The following is a 20169-nucleotide window of genomic DNA, read 5'->3' as shown; positions in this document are numbered from 1 at the left end:
CAGGTGGACGCCATCTCCTCTACAAATCAATTATAGATGTGTTCAACGAGAAGGCAGACAACTTTCCCGATCAAGAAGTATTTATTCATTGCTTTCCTGACGGATCACGGCGAGCCATAAGATACAACGAGTTAAGATACAAGGCCGAAAATGTTGCAAAATTTCTTGTTTCATCAGGGGTTAAAGTCGGCGATTCAGTCGGCATATTGGGACCAAACACAATCGAATGGATTATTGGTGAGGTAGCCATTCTAATGACCGGGGCGGTGTCGGTTCATTTGTCGAAACCTCACGGATCATTTAAAGAAGCCTTCAAATTGATGAAATACTCTGAATGCAAGTCGATTCTGTTAGATCCCGAGAACGACAACAGTTTCATAGACGACATGAAATCATATTGGCAAGACGATAAAACAAAAGCTAAAAATACTTCAGATTTCCTCGGTGGTCCTGGCGTTGTTTTATTAAAGAGCTGTGTTGATTGTGATCTCCCTGACGTGGAAACACTAGGACAAGACGAGACAAAAAATGACGTGCAGCTTCCAACATCGATCTGTCCCGAGACAACTGCAATTATTTACATGACGTCAGGATCTACAGGAAATCCAAAACAGGTCGAACATTCCCACTTTGGCTTGGTCAACACACCGTTCGGTTTTAAAAGATTGCAAGATAAGACGAGAACTGTCGAAGTGGTGTACAATGACAGACCTTTCTCGTGGATGGGTGGATCGATCATCCCATGTCTTCTTCATGGCAACACACATGTGTTCAGAGAAGGGGGAATAACTGTAGAGGAGAGAGGAGTGTTCGACATTTGGCGAATCATAGTCGAAGAAAAATGCACCAGTGCATTTCTCTTTGAAATCACAATCTTGGATCTGCTTGAAAATGAGGCAGAAATATTGAAAAACAACTATCGTTTAAACACGATAATCACAGGCCAAATAATAAACACGCTTGTCGCTGATGCACAGGTGAAGTTTTGTAATGAGATTGTGACAGTTTATGGGTCATCGGAGATGAATATTATGATGGCGAATGCGGTGGATTACAACTTGGTTATTGGTAAATTTGGATATCTTTACGAAGGGGTTGAGGTAAAAATTGTTGATGATAAATCAAAAACATTGCCCAGAGAACATTTCGGAGAAATTTGCATGAAAAGTCCTTGGATGTTAAGGGGCTACAGGAATGCATCTACGAAGCAGGTGCAGGCTCTCTCCGATGGATGGATGAAAACCAGTGACATTGGTAGGATAGACATAAAAGGGAATCTTTTCATCAAAGGCAGAAAAGAAGACGTCATTACAAGATTCTCGTTGCAAATTTTCTCGGGAGAAGTGGAAGAGTGCATCGCGGACCTACCTGAAGTAAGAAGAGTTGTTGTAATTGCTATCCCGGATACCCGTGCGAATGAAGAAATGTGCGCATGCGTGGTGTTTTATCAAAGTTCAAAGGTAACGATAGCTGAAGTAAAGTCACACTGCAGAGAACGACTCGGCGACAACATAACCGGCCACTCTCCGAAATACTATTTGCAGTTTGAGACCATACCCACTCTTGCTACGGGGAAAGAAGATAGGGTGAAAATCAGACGTGACGCTTTAAAACTACTAAATATAGAACACTAGACAAAACCTAGACGTATTTAATTTACATGAAGAAATTCGTTTACATTTTTGCCCATTTCAGTAACAATTTTTGCAAGAGGATCGAGGTTTACAATTTCAACTGAACTTTGGCATTATAGTCCCAAACCCCATTGCAAAACCACATGTCACTGGATGTTTAAGAGTAAATGTCTTTGATGAACAATGGGAACCGTCAATAACACATAAAAAAACATGAACAAGAGGCCAAGAGGTCCTGCATCGCTCACCTGGATATCTCAGCAATCATAGCAAAATATTCTCCAAATGAGATCCAAGGGAATATGTCAGACCCAAATGCCAATTCTTGTAATATTAGATTTTTCATGCCCAGCAATTTAATGTATGGTTATGGGGTGGGGATCTAAACTGTTTCCAAGCTGTGACTCAGAAACTAGATCCCTAGGGTTGTGGCCAGACCCCAGGATCAATTCTAATATCATGACTGCATTCGTCTCTTTATGCCCGCATTTGTATATACAGTTTTTGGGTGGGGATCTCAACTGTTTCAAAGTTATGACCCAGGGGTTAAGTCTGCAAGGGTGGGGCATGCAGAACCTAAGGCCATCCTGGAAACATATCTGCATTCATCCCCACCATTTGTACACTTTTGAATCCCTGCCTCCCATAAATGCTTCTGACCAAATATGATTGATATCCACCATGGCATGATTCTACAGAAAAAGTCGTTAATAGCAATATAGACAAATTGCCCCCTTTTGGACCCGCCCCTCAGCCCCCAGGGGGCTCAGCCCAACCATTTGTACAATTTTGAATCTCCACTACCGAGGTATGCTTCCAGTCAAATATGGTTGAACTCTCTTAGTTCCAGAGAAGAAGTAGCTTAAATCAATATAGCCCCCTTTTGGCTCCGCCCCTCAGGTCCCTGGGGGGGGGGCAGACCCCTTGTTTATACAAAAGTGGTTCCCCGTCACCCAAGAATGCTTCTGACCATTTATGGACCAAATCCTTTCATTCCTACAAAAGAAGAAGGATTTTGAAGAATAATTTGCTATGTTTTCCCTATTGGGCTCCGCCCCTCATGCCCCTGGGGGTCCAGACCCACGGTTTATACAAAATTGGTTAACCTTCACCCAAGAATGCTCCTTACCAAATATGGAACAAATCCTTTCAATTCCTACAGAAGTAAAAGGATTTTAAAGAATTTGCTATATTTCCCCTATTGGGCCCCGCCCCTCATCTCTCAGCCCTCAGAAGGGCTACACCCACCGTTTATACAAAATTGGTTCCCCTTTACCTCCACACCAAATATTGACCAAATCCTTTCATTCCTACAGAAGAAGAAGGATTTTAAAGAATAATTTGCTATGTTTCCCCTATTTGGCCCCTCCCCTTAGGCCCCTCGGGGCCTGATCCACGGTTTATACAAAATGTGTCCCCCTTTATCCAAGGATGCTTCAGACCAAATATGGAACAAATCCTTTCATTCCTACAGAAAAAAAAGGATTTTAAAGAATTTGCTATATTTCCCCTATTGGGCCCCGCTCCTCAGCTCCCAGGGGGGCCAGACCTACCATTTATACAAAATTTGTTCCTCTTTCCCCAAGGTTGCTTCTGACCAAATTTGGTCCAAATCTGCTCAGTCGTTCATGACTAGTGGCGTTTTAAAAGAAAAGTTGACGGACGGAAAGACCAGGTGAGCTAAAAACCAAGAAACAATAGGTTAAAATTTGTTAAAGATGTCACAATATATTAATAGCCAAAGAATTGTTTATAAAACATATCATATCTTATTTTAGAGATTAATCGAAGGCCACTAACACCGGAGTAAAACATGCGTATAAAAACTAGTTTAAACTACTGTGTTTGTAAAATATATTATTTCGTCTTTGTGTTACTATCACATCATAAATATTTATTGATTGTGTTTAGCCTAGTATGTATGTTATAACAGAGACAATTATACAAATATTGCGAAAAATTAAATGTCTATTGTACCACTGACTATACCAGTATGATGTACATACATATGTGCATTTTAATAGTATCGGTATGCATTGTTAAGATAGTTACATGTACTGAAACCGATTTCTAAAATCCGTGTTGTTGAGTAACTCATACTTTACTGACGTTATTTGATATATATATATATAAAAAATGTATGATGATGTACCATGTGAAATTGAATAGTTGTCTACATGAGATAAACATTGTCGATGTTTTGTAAAATAGTATTCAGGAATGATATAACCGTTATTTTGTGCATTGCAAAGCTAATATCTTTTCCGGGTATTATTTAGGTAAAACCACGCTAAGTCCCATGCTATCGCCTTTTTTGCCATAGCGGTCAATCTTTCTGTATAGTTAAAGTATTTACTCCCAAAATATCCTAACAAAGTAACAACATTATGTGAAAACCATCACATATTCCAAATGTGATCAAAACATAGAAAATTTTGCCTTTAATTACCATAAAACGCTTACTGGTCATGCCCTCCTACCAAGGGAATACAAATTATGTGAAAATCATTACATAATATAATATGTACACAAAACCAATTTTATACTTTTATAAAAAGATTTACTGGTCATATGTTGTATTCCTGGGGAAACCCTAAATATGTTGAAAACAATCACATATTCCAATTGTGTACCAAATCACAAAAACTTGTTTTTAATTACATAAATAGTTACTGGTATATATATATACTCTCCTACTGAGAGAGATAAGACCAGATAAGAACACTGACCCTTAAATGAAAATTAAGTGTTACTTTACGAGAAAATAAATTGGGTGTTGTACATTCCTTACAATGTAAACAAAAAACGATATCCTGTAATTCCAAACAGTTTTACTACACCTCCATAAATGTATGTGTACAAGTCAATATAGAAGGAAGATGTGCAATGGAATGTTCATCTCCAGAAATGTAAAACATAACTTGGCACTTACAAAACTTAACCAAAAGACTACATGTGCTTCCGTAGTGTAACGCACATCCACTTATCTCTTATGTTTACGCTAGTATAACCGACCTGATATATGTTTACCAACAAAGCCAATGACCGTGACCTATCCCACGGGGAGTATAAAGAGTTATAAATGGTATTTTGTTTTGTTGTTGTTGAAATAATGATGAATTAATTGGGTAAATCAGAACCATGAAAATTTATTATGAGATGGTTTCAATATAATTCTTGCAACAATGCCTTACATATTAGATTCGTAGGCATCTGTATATCAACAGTCAATACTTATAGCCTTCAATGTAAGTTATTCTAGTTTCTTTAAGAGCATTTGGTATTGCAATAGAGGATATACATTTTTTCATATTTTTCTGAAAATTTATGTAACAGTACACTATACACAATTAGTCAAAAACATACAAATGATTAAATTTACCTAAAACTATTAGGACATTTTAGTGTAAAGGTATAGCAGTTAATCTGACACGAAAAGAATAACAACACTTTGAAAGGACCATAAGTCGATCATTCAAATGTTAAGTTAGAAATAGTTTTCCAAAAAGGTTGCCGTGGCGACCATATTGGATTTCTAATTGACCCGAAAAAGTAACAACACTTGGTTAGGCCCGTAAGTTGATCATACCTACCAAGTTGTAGTAAATCTGCCCATTAGAACATGCCTTTAAAAAGTGTTTTTCTTTAAAATGGCGCCATATTGGATTTCTGATCGACCCAAAAAATAACAACATTTTGTCAGGACCATGAGTCGTTCATTCCTAAAAGGTTTCAGTTAAATCGGCCCATTAGAACTTTACTGTAAGTCTGAAATCGTTGTTTTTTTCAAAATGGCGGTATTGGCGGCCATATTGGCTTTCTGAGAGACCCGAAAAATACCAACACTTGGTCAGGGAGTTGTCGGTTATATCCCTTCGACAGTTTTTCAGCTTGTTGAGTTGAAAATGTAAAATGTTGACGGACGACGCAAGCTCAGGTAACCTAAAAATTGTTCACCACAATGACATAGTATACAAAGGCACAAACACCTGGGGAGACTACATGGTGATTAGCTCTTCACATCCATGTTCCATTAGAACCTATATATATGTATATATTTACATTCTTTATGTTTTTCTGTATATGAATCTACCAACTGAACACAACTGCCATTAGACTATGAATACACTATGAATACAACGATTCTTGTGCAACCAGTCAGCTGATTTCACACACAATGACCACTTTCTGGGAATAGTTATCCCCCATTCTCCGAGATAACGTAGTTGCGAGAAATAATAATAAACATTACAAAATCATAAATGGTGAATCATTGTACTATTATTATTAATGACTCCTTTTTTTATTTAAAAATTAATTTTTATTTTATAACATTGTCATCTTAAATACTGACTTCCGACTCGCTAAGTCGTTCCGAATCGTAGGTAACCAACACGTGTCGTCTGCTAGACTGTTAAGCTTAAGCTAAGCGATGACGGACGGAGAGGGAAGCCCCCTAACAGATAGCCCCATCAAGACGTATGGTGTCTTTCACATATCAGATTTATTGGAATTTTCTTCCGATGATGAATTGGAGAAAATATTACTCCGACACAGGAACGTCCGATTTCACTGTTGACGATGCCGGAAGGAGAAACCCCGATCCCACGGAAAATCAATACTACTACGCAGATGAGTAACCCCTCCCAGGGGTTGTCCTACCCAGCAGTGACAATGCCGAAAGGAGAAACCCCGACCCCACGGTAAATCAACACTGCTACGCAGATGAATAACACCTCCCAGTGGTGTCCTATCCCCCTAATGGCAGTGCTGGAAGGAGAAGTCCCGACCCCACGGGAAACAAATACTGTTACGCAGATGAATAACTCGACCCAGGGGTGTCCTACCCCCCTAGAGACAGTACCAAAAGGAGAAACCCCGACCCCACGGGACAGCAGCACTTCTAACGCCATACAGGTAAACAAATGAAACAATAAACACTAAAATTAAAACTAACCTCGCAAATAACTTATGCAGTTGAATTTCTGTCTCGTGGAATTAATAGAATTAAAACAAGCGTTAAAAAACCCCATTTCAAGTCGACTTGTGTTTTGAGTTTTGAGTTTTTAAACATATGTTGAATAATATTTATACAGAATACATCCATCACACAGGATATTCCAGTGCCATCCCTGGCAAAAAGATTTAAACTATTTCTGTTGAGACACAGAAAATGCTAGAAGGGGCCAACTAATCTGCCTCCACTAAGAGAAATACAATCTGGGGATTGAAAATATTCCAAGGTAAATAAATCATGTCAGCTATTAAACAGTTAAATGGATTAAAAAATCAGATTTGGAAATTGTTGAATATGTCGATCTGTGTATTACGTTCTGTTATACAGAACTGGTAAAATGAATCAGTAATTGCGAATTTTGATATAAAGCAATTATCTAACCATTTACACCATCACACAAATGATGCTCTTTTTTTCAAATCTATAGGCTAAAAAAGATATTTTTTACATTTAGATTGGAACCAAGAGGTCTCTGGAACAGACTTGGACCTAGAGAGCGTTAATGTGGCAGACCTGTCAGATGTCCTCGCGAAATTTTATTGCGAGGCGAAGCCTAAAACACAAAGCAACATTTAACACAAATATCCACTCCCCTTACATCCTTCGACATAACGTATGGTACAACCTGGCTATCCATTTTGTGACCAGGTGACTTGAGTTCCACGAACAGCTGCGAATTGATTCTTTTGAATTTATTTCAGACGAGCAAGGTCTATGTGACACTATCAGTCATAACACAAAACAAACAAAATATCAGGGTGGGTTTTCCTTTAGGGAAACCCCAACAAAACGCATGTATTCCACTGGTTCACTCCACTGTCCCGTGGCATTGCTGCAATTGTTGATATCAAAAACGGATTCGGCCGCTGAAAAACTATTCAACCACTACATCAAAGAAGCTGGTCCAGAAAGTTCCGTTTGGTTTACGTGTAAAGCTCTCGCTAAACGAACGTATACCAACTACATGGCCGACATTTGTAAAGGTGCAAACATTGCCGCCGGGCTACAGCTATTCAAGCAATGAGCGACTTCGGTTTTAAGGCCCGTCACATTATGTTTCTGTCTGGACACAAAAGCGAGTCCGCCATTCGGTCATATAACCGTTCTTGCTCCACAACACAGAGGAAAACGTTATCCACAGCATTGTCAGCCATCGCTAATGGCAATTTACGTGTTGATCAGCTGTCGATCGCTGGACGTCCACCTATGCACTCAGACTGTAATCCAGAACACTTACGGGTATCACAAGTGCCGCACACTATCTCAGCTTCTCCATCGCGGGACATCGCACAAATGCGTAATGGCGACTCGCCACCGGTTCCTCGCGATCGTGGTCACGAACATTCAGACTAGTACATCAGAGAACTTTGTAATGACACAGGGCACTTCATCCACCAACTAATCTTCATTTACCTTAGCAGGATTTCTGGCAAACAGCACATTCCACAGATGTACATTCAACTTTAAATGAGCTCTGCCCACCGCCGACGGGTGCTCGGCCGACGAATGCCATGGATGGTTACTATGGTGACCGTTGTTTGAAATAGTGCGGACATAAACTTTTACTAAATATATAATTTGCGGAGTTAAATGCAAAAGCCGAATCTTTGAAGTTCGTGTGTAGGCTTGAGTTCTGGCTATTCATTTTTTATGGTTTTCTGTCTGATACTGATATTCAAAATATTAAATTTACAAAAAGTGGTTTTTTTTATTCTAGTTCATCGTAACGTAAATATATGAATAGAATGGATTTTTTTCATGTACATTGCTGCAATGAATAGAAGTAGCTGATCTACATATCGTTAGTGCTCCACAGGATATGTAGAATAGCTACTGATATTCATTGCCGCAATGTACATTGAAAAAAATCCATTCAATCCCTATATAATACACAAATATTTACCAGTATTAACAGAAGCTATCGTTTGTAAAGATACGTTTCTAGTTCTTTTTAAATACAACCAGAAGATATGAATGCAAAATGTGCAACGACAAAAGTGGTTACACAAAGATGTATTTTGTAGAGAGACACATGACAGCTGCCTATTCGGGGTTCATTTTTTATGTTCGCTGTGCAAGGGACTTGCTAACAGGATAGATTTCCTACACGCCAAATGCATCGGTGGAAGAATGGCAACTGCACTGAACTAACATGATTGCACAAGAGAGGATGAAGAGACAGCATTGGAAGGTTTTCCGGGGAACCCCGAACGCCCAAAGAAAGGCAGGAGGCACGGAGGGAGGCAGAGATGACCTCAAGGCATCTTGCTAGATACTCACCTGTAAGGGGACAGCCACCGCAGGTGGTATCAGTGCTGCACAAGGTTTCAACCTCCAACAATACCAAAGTCCTTGCCAGCCGGAAGTCGGTTCCACTGTCGGAGGCTCTTACCGGGAAAAGGACCATGCCCGCTCCACCGCATCAGCTGGATTGGAAGAGCGTTCCATGAAATTGACTCTAAAACGACCAAAGATTTTTTCATCCTCGGAAGATTCTACCAGCAGATCTGGCACTGTCGGATTGTTCTATCCATGTTTCCGATGCGGAGCCTGAACAAGCTGAGGTCCTTCCAGATCAAGCACATGAGATACAGCCAGAAATAGAAGAACCAAGGAGCCAAGTCCTACTGTTCAAGATGAAGATTGTACGAATCATCCGGATACTACTTATGAAGCAACTTCAGCTGAGGAAAAGAATAAAACAAGAAACCCAGAGGGCCTGTATCGCTCACCTGGATAATAAATCAACATCATAATCGGTCGTAATCCTCTGTTTGCATTGCAGAAACACTCGCGTGCTGTGAAATGTCGCAGCATCGGAAGTAGGCGGTACAATTTGCACATGTTAGTGCGTTGTAGAAGTAAATGTCTTTCGGATGCACCGTTGAAACCTAAGAAGATCGAGACCCACATGCATCATACCCGTATAAAAATGCAACTATTTCCTCTCAATCTTTCACTAATGTGTTCACATTTGAATCTTTGCAAATAAAGTTGTTGGCAATTCCCTTGTAATATGGATGGGTGCGGATCCTTTTCAACGCTGCGCGTTGACTAATCCCAAAGAGTCTGGACGTTTTATCGCATTCTGTCATGGCGAGAATGACCGGAAGTAACCAACATAATTCCTGCTCAAGCAACAACTTTGTTTTGCTGGATGTCCCAGATCTTAGCTTGTAGGAAGTTAATCTCTAAGCAGAAGAACAACTTGTTATCGTTCATATCATCATGGTAGCACAACAGCAAAAGTATGTATCCTATCCAATTAGAACAACATTATTTGTGGATGTACATGCAATCGCTGTTATTACAATCAATTTGTCTGCATCTACCTAAGCATGAACGGTTGCACGGCCGCTGTCACGAAGCTTCTGAATTGGAAGGTTGTCAACACTGGTTTGAAATACCCCTTTTCTTTTTTTCTTTTGCATGGCATACCTTCTGTATAATTAACCTTCTGTTGGACAGTCCCTTTCGTTCGTCGCACGTCTTATATTTGGACGCTTTTATGTAGAGGGCACAAAGCAAACCCCCAATTCTGTAGGGGATTCCCACATCAGCTGCCTCTTACGGTACATGCAGTTGGTAACAGCATGTATATTTTCCTCTCGATCCCCGACCTGCAGTGGTGAATTTAAGAAAATGAAGCTAAAGCTTCTTAACACTATTTCTCAGGCAGTACTGGATCATTTTTTTCAAATTGCACATGAAGATATCCTTTGATGAAACTGGTTGCAAAAACAAGATGGCCACCACGGCCCAGTTAATTACGTGCAATATTGTTTTGAGTTTTTGAAACTAGACCATTAACGGAGTTGAAACTTTTCAGATCCAAACATTTTAATAGTGTACGATCACATGCTAAATTTAGAGTTTTACCTTTAATATTGATCAAATTATTCGAGGTTGAAGAATGTTGATCAACATTTGGTTTGTTCTTCTTTATACATAACATATTTAGGTTTGGCGAACCAATTCTCATTCATTGAATTGAAAGGATAATAAACACATGTAATAAGTCATAATTTTACAGGCTTAATTTCATAGAACAAGTAGTCAATAACCTTTTTGACCTCTTCTATACTAATGAGCCGTTACGAATTTAATAATCAATAATTTGGATTTCATCGTTTTTGACCCTGGAATCACCAAGAAGTCACAGAAAGACGAAACCTCTCAATTATTGACACACTGTAATACGAAATTTAAAGTTGAATTGCATATATAACAAACGAGTAAAAGCGGAGTATTGCTAAAAGAGCTCTTATCTTAGAAGAGCCTCCATCGAACATATAGACACTCTATATTACAACGTTTTCATTTCATAAAACAAAACTCTTTTCATGTTTGTCATCGACCATTTAATCACCCGTTTTATGACTGAATTTTCCTATTTTTAACAAATACGTGGTTTATTTTGATAAAGTATCTGTGCCATTTATATATGGCCAACATCATTTAATTCATCTTTACAATCAGATACATATTTTACAATTGATTTGTTTGCTTATCATCCTCGTTGTTAATCCTTTGAACTCTTTTAACTTCTAGTTTAAGTATGATGTATTCCTTTTGATATACCTATGTTATCAAAAGGACTATAACACTTATAATGAGACTAAAGGATGCAAAAGACAAAAAACCCACATGAATATTAAACATGTGTTAAAGCTTCTATAATACAACTATTAAAAAAGGTGTTTGATACAGTTTTTGTGCGGTTATTTTACGGTAAATATATATATAATGTTTTACAACCAGTTCGTTTGCTTTGGTTGTTTTGCATTTTATTCTATTAGTTTTCCTTTCTGAGAACATCTATTTTCAGTGTTATTTGGTCCTAAAGGACTTAAGGTGTGATTGCACAACGCCCCAAAATTACCGTGCGCACAACTGCGATTAATTTGGTTTGGTTTGGTTTAGTATTGTTGAACGTCCTTTCAACAGCTATTGTCATTTAAGGACGCCCCCCTGTGTGCAAAATGCATGCGTGTTTTGGGAGGCTGCGATATATTCGTGAAAGTTGGAAAGAACAGAAAAGATAAGATCCCAAACTTAGTCGCCTCTTACAATCATGCAATGGGGGCAGCAGGTATAATTCTTACGCCCTACCTGCAGGAACTCAGCGAGTAGGGTAATCACAACAACTGGTTTACACATAATTTGACCGCCAGATCTGCAATATCGCATGGAGGCAAATACGCTTATATAATTCATCCAGTAATCATGCACATATACATAACAAACATAATTATACAGTACAAACATGGAAACATATTTTTTGTTTTTGTTTTTATTTCACTAATTTACCAACAGCTAAGGTCATTTAAAACGTGCCTCCTCGTGTGTAACGTTAGTGTCCACGTGTTTATGTGTGCTGAAGACAGGGTATGTTGAGGTGATAGTCTCCATGCGATAGCGCAGATCTGATGCCGTCTTTAAATTAGTTTGGTTTATTTTTTTTAAACATCATATTAACAGCTACGGTCATTTAAGGACGTGCCTCTATGTGTGATGTATGCATACTTGCGTGTGTGGATCTGATGCCGACTTTATAGTGCTATCTAACTTAAATGCCATGCCGAAGTCACCCAGCACAGCATTCCGCCCGGTCACATTATACTGACAACGGGTGAACCAGTTGTTGTAATTCCCATAAATGCTGAACGTTAAGTAGGGAATAACAAATACCATTTTGAAGGACTTTGGCCTGGGCACAGAGCCCATCTCTTTAAAAAGATTGCTATTACCGAAATAGCCCAAACTGAACAAGAAAAAGCTAACGTATAAGTGGATTTCTTCTCAAGCGTTTTTACAGTCGAGTCACCAAATGCTGCAATACCTGTCCTTGAAGATTACAGTACATCAAATCCAAACGCTAACACCAAAATAACTGAAAAAGATGTTCTAGATGCTTGGAAAACCTTAAATCTGTCGAAATCTCCGGGTCCGAACAACGTTCATCCTAAAGTATTAAAGGAATCAGCAGATATAATCAAAACACCTTTGTGTGAGATTTTCAACCGTTCGCTTAAAAACGGAGAACTTCCGGATAGCTGGTAAAACGGGCAGATAACAGCAATTCACAAGAAGGGTGACAGGAAAATACCAGGGAAGCATAGACCAGTGAGTCTCACTAGTGTAATAAGTAAAATCATGGAAAAAGAACAATAATAATGGACCACTTAGAGAGAAATAATTTATTTAGTAAACACCAATATGGGTTTGTCAAAGCAAGGTCAACTGTACTACAACTACTGAAAGTCCTTGATCAAGGAGGATCAATCCAAACTGTGTATTTATATTTAATGAAGGTGTTCGACACTGTACCACACGAACGCTAAATTGTTAAATTACATTCATACGAACTATCGCCCAAAATTATAAGTTTGTTACAATGTTTCATATCAAATAGGAAACAAAAAGTATCAATAATTGTCGAAGTATCGAAATGGATGAATGTTACCAGTGGAATCCCTCAGGGCAGTGTCCTTGACCCGTCATTATTTGTAATAGATATATCAATGACTTACCGTAATCAATAAAAGCATCAACATTCTTATTTGCAGATGACACACAAATGTATAATCGCAGAGAAAAAATGAACCTGCAAGAAGACCTCGACCAGATCCAAAAAAGGTAAAATACTTGGATGTTGAAATTTCACCCGGAAAAATGTAAAATACTTTCATTAGGAAAATATATTAATACCGCGCCGGTTTATTTACGCAAAAACATCAATGAAGGGAGGATAAAAGTCATTTTAGAAAACGTTAACAAAGAAAAGGATCTCGGAGTAATCACAGATAACAAATTTAAATTTATGATCATAAACACAAATCGGTAAACAAAGCAAACACGATCATGGGAACAATTAGAAGAACGTATACATATTTAGACGCATCAACGTTTTGTCTGCCGTATAAAGCACTCGTGAGACCGGATATGCAATACGGAGCTAGCATATGGAAGTCATCCCTACAAAAGGACATTGAAATTGAAAGTGTACATATGAGAGCCACAAGACAGATACCTTGAATGAAAGACGTAAATTATCAAGACAGATTGGTTTGGTTTGGTTTGGTTTGGTTAAGTATTGTTTAACGTCCCGTCAACAGCTATGGTCATTTAAAGACGGCCTCCCCTGTGTGCAAAATGCATGCGTGTAGTGTATGCGTGTGTGTTTTGGGAGGCTGCGATATGTTCGTGAATGGTAAAACCTGTTATTGCATTACCTGAATTTTCTTTTAATGAGATTTTTAGCTGTTAATAACAAATTTTACCAGTTACAACCAACCAACCCGATTTCATGGGGTGTGGCTGATGTAAAACAGCTTTGAAACTATACACAAACACCATGCAGCATATGCGCCGTACTTTTGTATCAGCCGTCTGTAACGCCCTTCTCCATTGGACTTCCAATCAGCATTGTGGCATCGACATAAGGTCATTATCGATCTGTTCTGTGTGTCTTTAAAGGCGCAAAATTCATGAATATAACCTCACTCACGCATCGAGGCATATAGACATACGCTGGATGTGGTGCGTCCTACTTCACTTGCTGTAAAGGTCTGTATGATCATCACATTTAATTTATATAGTTAATTTTGTATTTCTTTTCTTGTAATTAGTCAATCTTGTATAAAGAAACGTTCCTCGTGAACACAATACAAGTTGTCTCTTTTCACAGTTTTCCTAGTTCGGTTGGCAATGAGTTCTGTCCCAAGGCTGGGACAAACCAAGGTCTTTATAAATGGTACAGTCGCTACGGCAGTAGCGGATCCTTGTCTATAGCGGATCACTCGGAAAACTCAATATTTACATTCAAATGAGCATAGCTAGACGGAAATTAATGTACAAACCTGTCAATATAGTTTTGTGCTTGAAAGTAAAAACAGAACAGTTACATGTAGTGTAAAAGGTCAAATTAGCCGCAACATCAAGAAAACATGAAAATACGAAACACACCTAGTGAATGCCATGTTGGAAACGGTCGTTCAGGGAAAAAACAAATTATTATTTCAAAACGCTTTATTAGCCAAATGTAACATTTTTTTATGAATGAATTACGTTGTATTGTCATGCGGAAATTTCACAATTAGAAATTATTTTTTTATATTAATATTTCCAGACATGTTAAGGCTTTCCATTACGTTTTGGTTAGTGTGACAAAATGATATAAGAATTACGCTAATCGGTTGAGTGTTTCGTTCACAATTGCAAAACTACTGATAGGCCTTAGTGGGATAGACTGTAAATGTAGTGGCATAATCAAAGCAAAAACATTAATATCATAATATCAAGGAAAGATTACTTTATCATTGTTTGATAACTGATACACATGGAATGTATCAAGGAATACAATTATTGATAATTATTATTAACCACAAAATAATTAAAATATTGTTATATCTAGTCAAATAAGACCGACATTGCAATTATTTATAGATGAAATGTCTTTTTATTTTGGTCAAATGTGCTTATGCAATACAATGCAATTTGAATAGAAAATGCCTATCATTACTTCCCATGGTAAATAACAATAGTACGTCCATGAATTAAAGTGTTCTATGACGTCCAAGTACATGTATCGTGTGCAGTAAGACATTCAATTTAGTTCTATAAAATATCTACACGGACACTTTATTAGTCAAGGATGTCTAGGCTACGTGAATTGGAACAACTGTTCCCCTTTCAGTCTCAGAGCATTCCAATCCATGCTTTCGGCATGTGCACCTTCGGGTATCCCAATTTGTCTTGCACTTGCAACGTATAATCAGCATGAACTTTTCAGAAGCTGGAGCTCTGTTAGTTGTAATAGGCATAAGTCTACCATTTGAACGTGCCCATTCCCATACGCATGCGTTAAGGTTCTCACAATCCTCCTCCGTAATCTGGACTTGAAGCTAACATCGCATGCTATGAAACGCAGCAGCAGCTGATGTCGGTGGCGAAGTGTGAATGTATAGAAACGTTTTTTTAGATAATACACGACTTGTGAACTTTCTGTATCTTAATGTACCAAGTCCCCCGAATCCAGTGCCACCATACGAGGTCGCAATAGGATGTTCTCCAGCAACTATTGCCTCTTCTGTCGTGCTTGTATTGGTAAGAAAGACTGTTACTGCCGATTGTGCAATTACTATATGACTATTTACACTCGATTGATCTTTACGATAAAATATGATATATTGTGCAGGCGATTTGTTCAATATTGAGGTATTTCTTTAATCCTTTACATATTTTTAAGCTATAAAGTTTTTGTTTAATGTGTCTATTTTCGTGAATGTCTCTTTTTACAATATTGTTGGTCCTAAATGACTCACATTGTCGATGGCCTGTTAAACAATGCAAAAACAAAACATCATTTACCATGAACACTCCCTTCCGTTCCAAGAAAGATTCGTTTCTAGCCAACGACGAAAATAAGCAAAACTTTTTGAATATGCTCAGCTCAAAGCTTCATGTACATGGAATAGAGACAAAACATACAGCCGCGGATGCTGACGTGTTAATTCCACACACTGCCATTGCATAAGCCAGAACAAAAACAACAACGTCTTTTTCATGTCGGATATCAAGAGAAACAGTAAGATCGAAGTATGGGACATTTCAAAAACCAAACATGTTAATAATCCTGTCATAGACGTCCTTGCAGGTAGGGCGTAATAGATATGCCTACTCGATGAACCTCCGTTAGAATTAATTACTACTTTAGAAGATTTGTTTTGAACAAAATAACATGAAAATACAACACGCCGCAACTGTCCTCGATGATCTGTTGAAAGGAAATACCACCGTTACTGATATCTGTAACGACGATGTTCTAGAGAAAATATAGACTTAGCTCGACGAGTTCAGAAACATTCATGCAAATCATAGAACTGCACAGCTGTGGTTTATGTATCATGATATGGTTAAAGTTTTACAGAAGTTTTAGTCGCCTCTTACGATCATGCAATGGGTACAGCAGGTACAATCCTTACGTCCTTCCTGCAGGGACAGTTGTTCTTTAAGTCATTCATATTGTTGATATAATCAAAAGTCATTAAAACGGATTATTTTAAGAGTACACGATGACAAAGTAAACATATCAGAAAGCAAGTAAAAATAACGTTCATGTCGACGAAATTTAGAAGGATTTTGAAGATGTTAATTATAAGCATGTTGCAATCGGCACCTCAACTAGTAGAAATACAAACAAGTTTCATAGCCTGTGCCATAGTTAACATAGCTGAAAAACGGTCAAAATCTCACTGCGAGTTTAGCGTTCTATTTTTAAAAACAAATTACCTAGAATCAAACTTTTTTTTCTGAAATTGAACAATAATGGGTTATCGTTGTCAAGAATCAAGAAATTGTGCAGATACGTTATCTCACTTTTTCAATATAACCGCAAAACTGTCAAAATTGTACAAATTGTGGTAGCTCGACGTTATACAATTTGGTTTCATTTATTGGAACCTCACGGATACATATCCGTCGTAAAAGGATATGTATTTTACTTAGCAGAAGGTTTGTTTTTGTATTGTTTAACGGCCTATCGACAATGTGAGTCATTTAGGGACAATAGCAGAAGGTAGTTGAGCAAAAGTCTTTAAATAAGATATCGTCTTTGGAGTTGTCCATGTATCAATTGGGCCGCTTACCAGACAGAACAAAAAATGTTTCAAGACCAGCCATCAATCGAGCATCACCATCAGAAGGCGCCATCCGTTATAGACAAACGCGATCCATTATAGACACAAACGTTTTGTTTTGTTTTGTATTGTTTTACGGCCCATCGACAATTTCAGTCATTTAGGGCCAACAACAGAGTAAAAATACACATTCACAAAAAACTTAATACTTAAAAAACAAGAAACAAAAGGTTAAAATTTGTAAACGTGTCAAAATATATCAATAGCAAACGAATTGTTTATAAAGTATATCATATTTTATAATAGAGATTAATTGAATGTAAATTGTCATTTATTGATTCCACAGAAACTGTATCGAATAAACGTTTCATAGAGGGTACCTCATACATTCTGTCACGTATTTGTTTGAAATCAGCGCATTCAATCATAAAGTGTTTGACTATAAATGGCTGATCCCAGGTAGGACAACAAGGTTGGTCTTCTCAATGCAAAATGTAGCTATGTGTGATGTAGGGACAACTTCCTCTCTGAGGTCTGCTCTACCTTTTGCACATAAACCTACACTAGGTTGAACTGGCAATAACTTATTGTTTCTTTCTTCAGACCATATATTTTGCCAATTCGTTTAAAAAAATAGCTATTGAAGGTTTAAAATCGGAATAAGACAGTATAATATCTTTCGTATTGAGTTTAAGTGCTGCCTTAGCAGCTCTATCTACTTTTTCATTTCCATTTATTCCGACATGGCCGGGAATCCAAGTCGAGATCAATTGACAGAAAACTAAAATGCTGTTAATACGGAGGGCTATAATTTGTACGAGATTGTTGCTAAAGTTCCGGTTTTTAATACTTTGTAGTAGTGACAAAGAGTCGGAGCAGATAATAGCGTATAGACCCAAAGACGTCCGGTTTTGTTTTGCTAATTTTGTTTAATATGGCATTTTTCTTCAACTATTTAAACATGACATGCAAAGATATACGTTGTACATTTTATAATTATACGATGTTTGTGGTAACCCTGTTCTCAGAAATCGTGTGGATGAGTTTTTTCATCGAGTGTTTTTGTTTACTTAACGTTCAGCATTTCGGTTATGGCAACAACCTCTTTACCTGTTGTCAGTTTAAGATGGAATACCGTGTTGGGTACATTCGGAATGATATTTCAGTGAGATTGCACTATAAAATTTGCTGGTAGGTTATCAGGATTCAACGTCCTATCAACAGGTAAGGTCAATAAAGTACGTGCCTCGATGTGTGGTGCGCAAGCGTGTATGTGTGCTGGAGGCAGGGTATCCTGGTGTACTTGCCTCCTTGTGATAGCACAGATCTGATGCCGACTAAAGTACAATATCACTGCCATACCATGAGTTAGACACCCATCACAGCATTCCGCCCGGTTACATTATACCGACAACGGATGAACAAATTGTTGCCATTACCCAAAATGTTTAACGTTAAGTACACCCCTGCGGGTCGGGGATAGAGGAAAGAGTAATATGTTCTACCCCTGCAGAATTAAGGATTTGCTTTTGTGCCCTCCATTAGGGGACACAAAAGCGACAATCTGCTGCACCAATTACGATACTTGCTTCGCAATACCATACTTCTGGCTTAAATTTTGAATGTTCGCCCAGGTAAGAAAGGCAATAGGTTCTGGTCCCAGGTCTGGACATATCAAGGTCCTTAAAATGATAGTTATCATTGCCTGCTTAACGTTCAGCATTTAGGGAATGACAGCAACTGGTTCACCCGTTGTTAGTATAACGTGACCGGGCAGAATGCTGTGCTGGTTGCCTTCGGCATGGTATTTCAGTGAGATAACTCTATAAAGTCGGAATCAGATCCGCGCTATCACAAGGAGGAAAACTCGCTAACATACCCGCTCTCCGGCACACCTACACGCATAAACAACACACATGGAGGTCCGTCCTTAAATGATCCTAGCTGTTAATAGTACGTTAAACAATATAAACCAAATCAAACTACGGATAAGCAGGGAATAACAACTAACATTTTTAAGGACTCTTGCATGTCCCGATCCGAGAACAGAGACCATTTCCTGGAGAACGTTCAACATAAAAACCAAGAGTGAGGTTTTACTAAGCAAAGAGCTAGGACATAAAGGTAGTTAGAGAGAAACATCAAGATCCGTTATATTGCAATGGATGCAGCAAACTTATCTTGGTCGCTGTTGTGCCCAAAAGAAGACGGCACAAAAACAAATACCCAATTCTACAGGAGGCTCCCTCATTAAGTCGCCTCTTCCGAGGTACATAACCGTAGCCAACAGCAGGAATATTCCTTTCCCGATCCAACTCCTGCAGGGGTGATATTGTTTAGGAATATTACTGCAAGCAGTGCCTAAGATTGAATCTGGATCAATAACATCTTCAATATTACTATCTCATGAAAATAAACGTCCATAAAACTTCTTTTAAAAACAATTCTCCTTTCGCCGGGTTCGCCAAGGTAATATAGGGGCAGTGATTTTTTTATTGAGAATATTTACCATAACGGTTATATTTCTTGAGAATATTTAAAATGACTTATCGAATATCAAGATGATTAATACTAGTTCTCTTGGCTTTTTGTGTGCCAATTGTTAGAAAAAAACACTAGTTAGATTTCATATTATTTCATTTTTGTTAATATTGTTTGGCCTTTTATTGCAGGTATCAATCAATATGACCGAGTATAGCTACCTACCAGGTGGACGCCATCTCCTCTACAAATCAATTATAGATGTGTTCAACGAGAAGGCAGACAACTTTCCCGATCAAGAAGTATTTATTCATTGCTTTCCTGACGGATCACGGCGAGCCATAAGATACAACGAGTTAAGATACAAGGCCGAAAATGTTGCAAAATTTCTTGTTTC

General features: G+C 38.2%; 1 protein-coding gene across 1 annotated transcript in view; it reads left to right on the top strand.

Moving 5' to 3' along the window:
• Positions 1-9407, top strand: part of LOC110448437 (4-coumarate--CoA ligase-like) — a 31402-nt gene extending 21995 nt beyond the window's left edge. Inside the window, exons 2-3 of the mRNA XM_021494681.1 lie at positions 4-1373; positions 9144-9407. Of these exons, the coding sequence (XP_021350356.1) occupies positions 4-1373; positions 9144-9407 (1634 nt within the window). The remainder of the gene's footprint in view (positions 1-3; positions 1374-9143) is intronic.
• The last annotated feature ends 10762 nt before the right edge of the window (positions 9408-20169 follow it).

Source organism: Mizuhopecten yessoensis, unplaced genomic scaffold, assembly GCF_002113885.1.
Source record: "Mizuhopecten yessoensis strain PY_sf001 unplaced genomic scaffold, ASM211388v2 scaffold419, whole genome shotgun sequence".
Taxonomy (NCBI): Eukaryota; Metazoa; Mollusca; class Bivalvia; order Pectinida; family Pectinidae; genus Mizuhopecten; species Mizuhopecten yessoensis.
The sequence above is the reverse complement of the archived record's forward strand: the minus strand, read 5'-3'. Positions and strand labels throughout refer to the sequence as shown.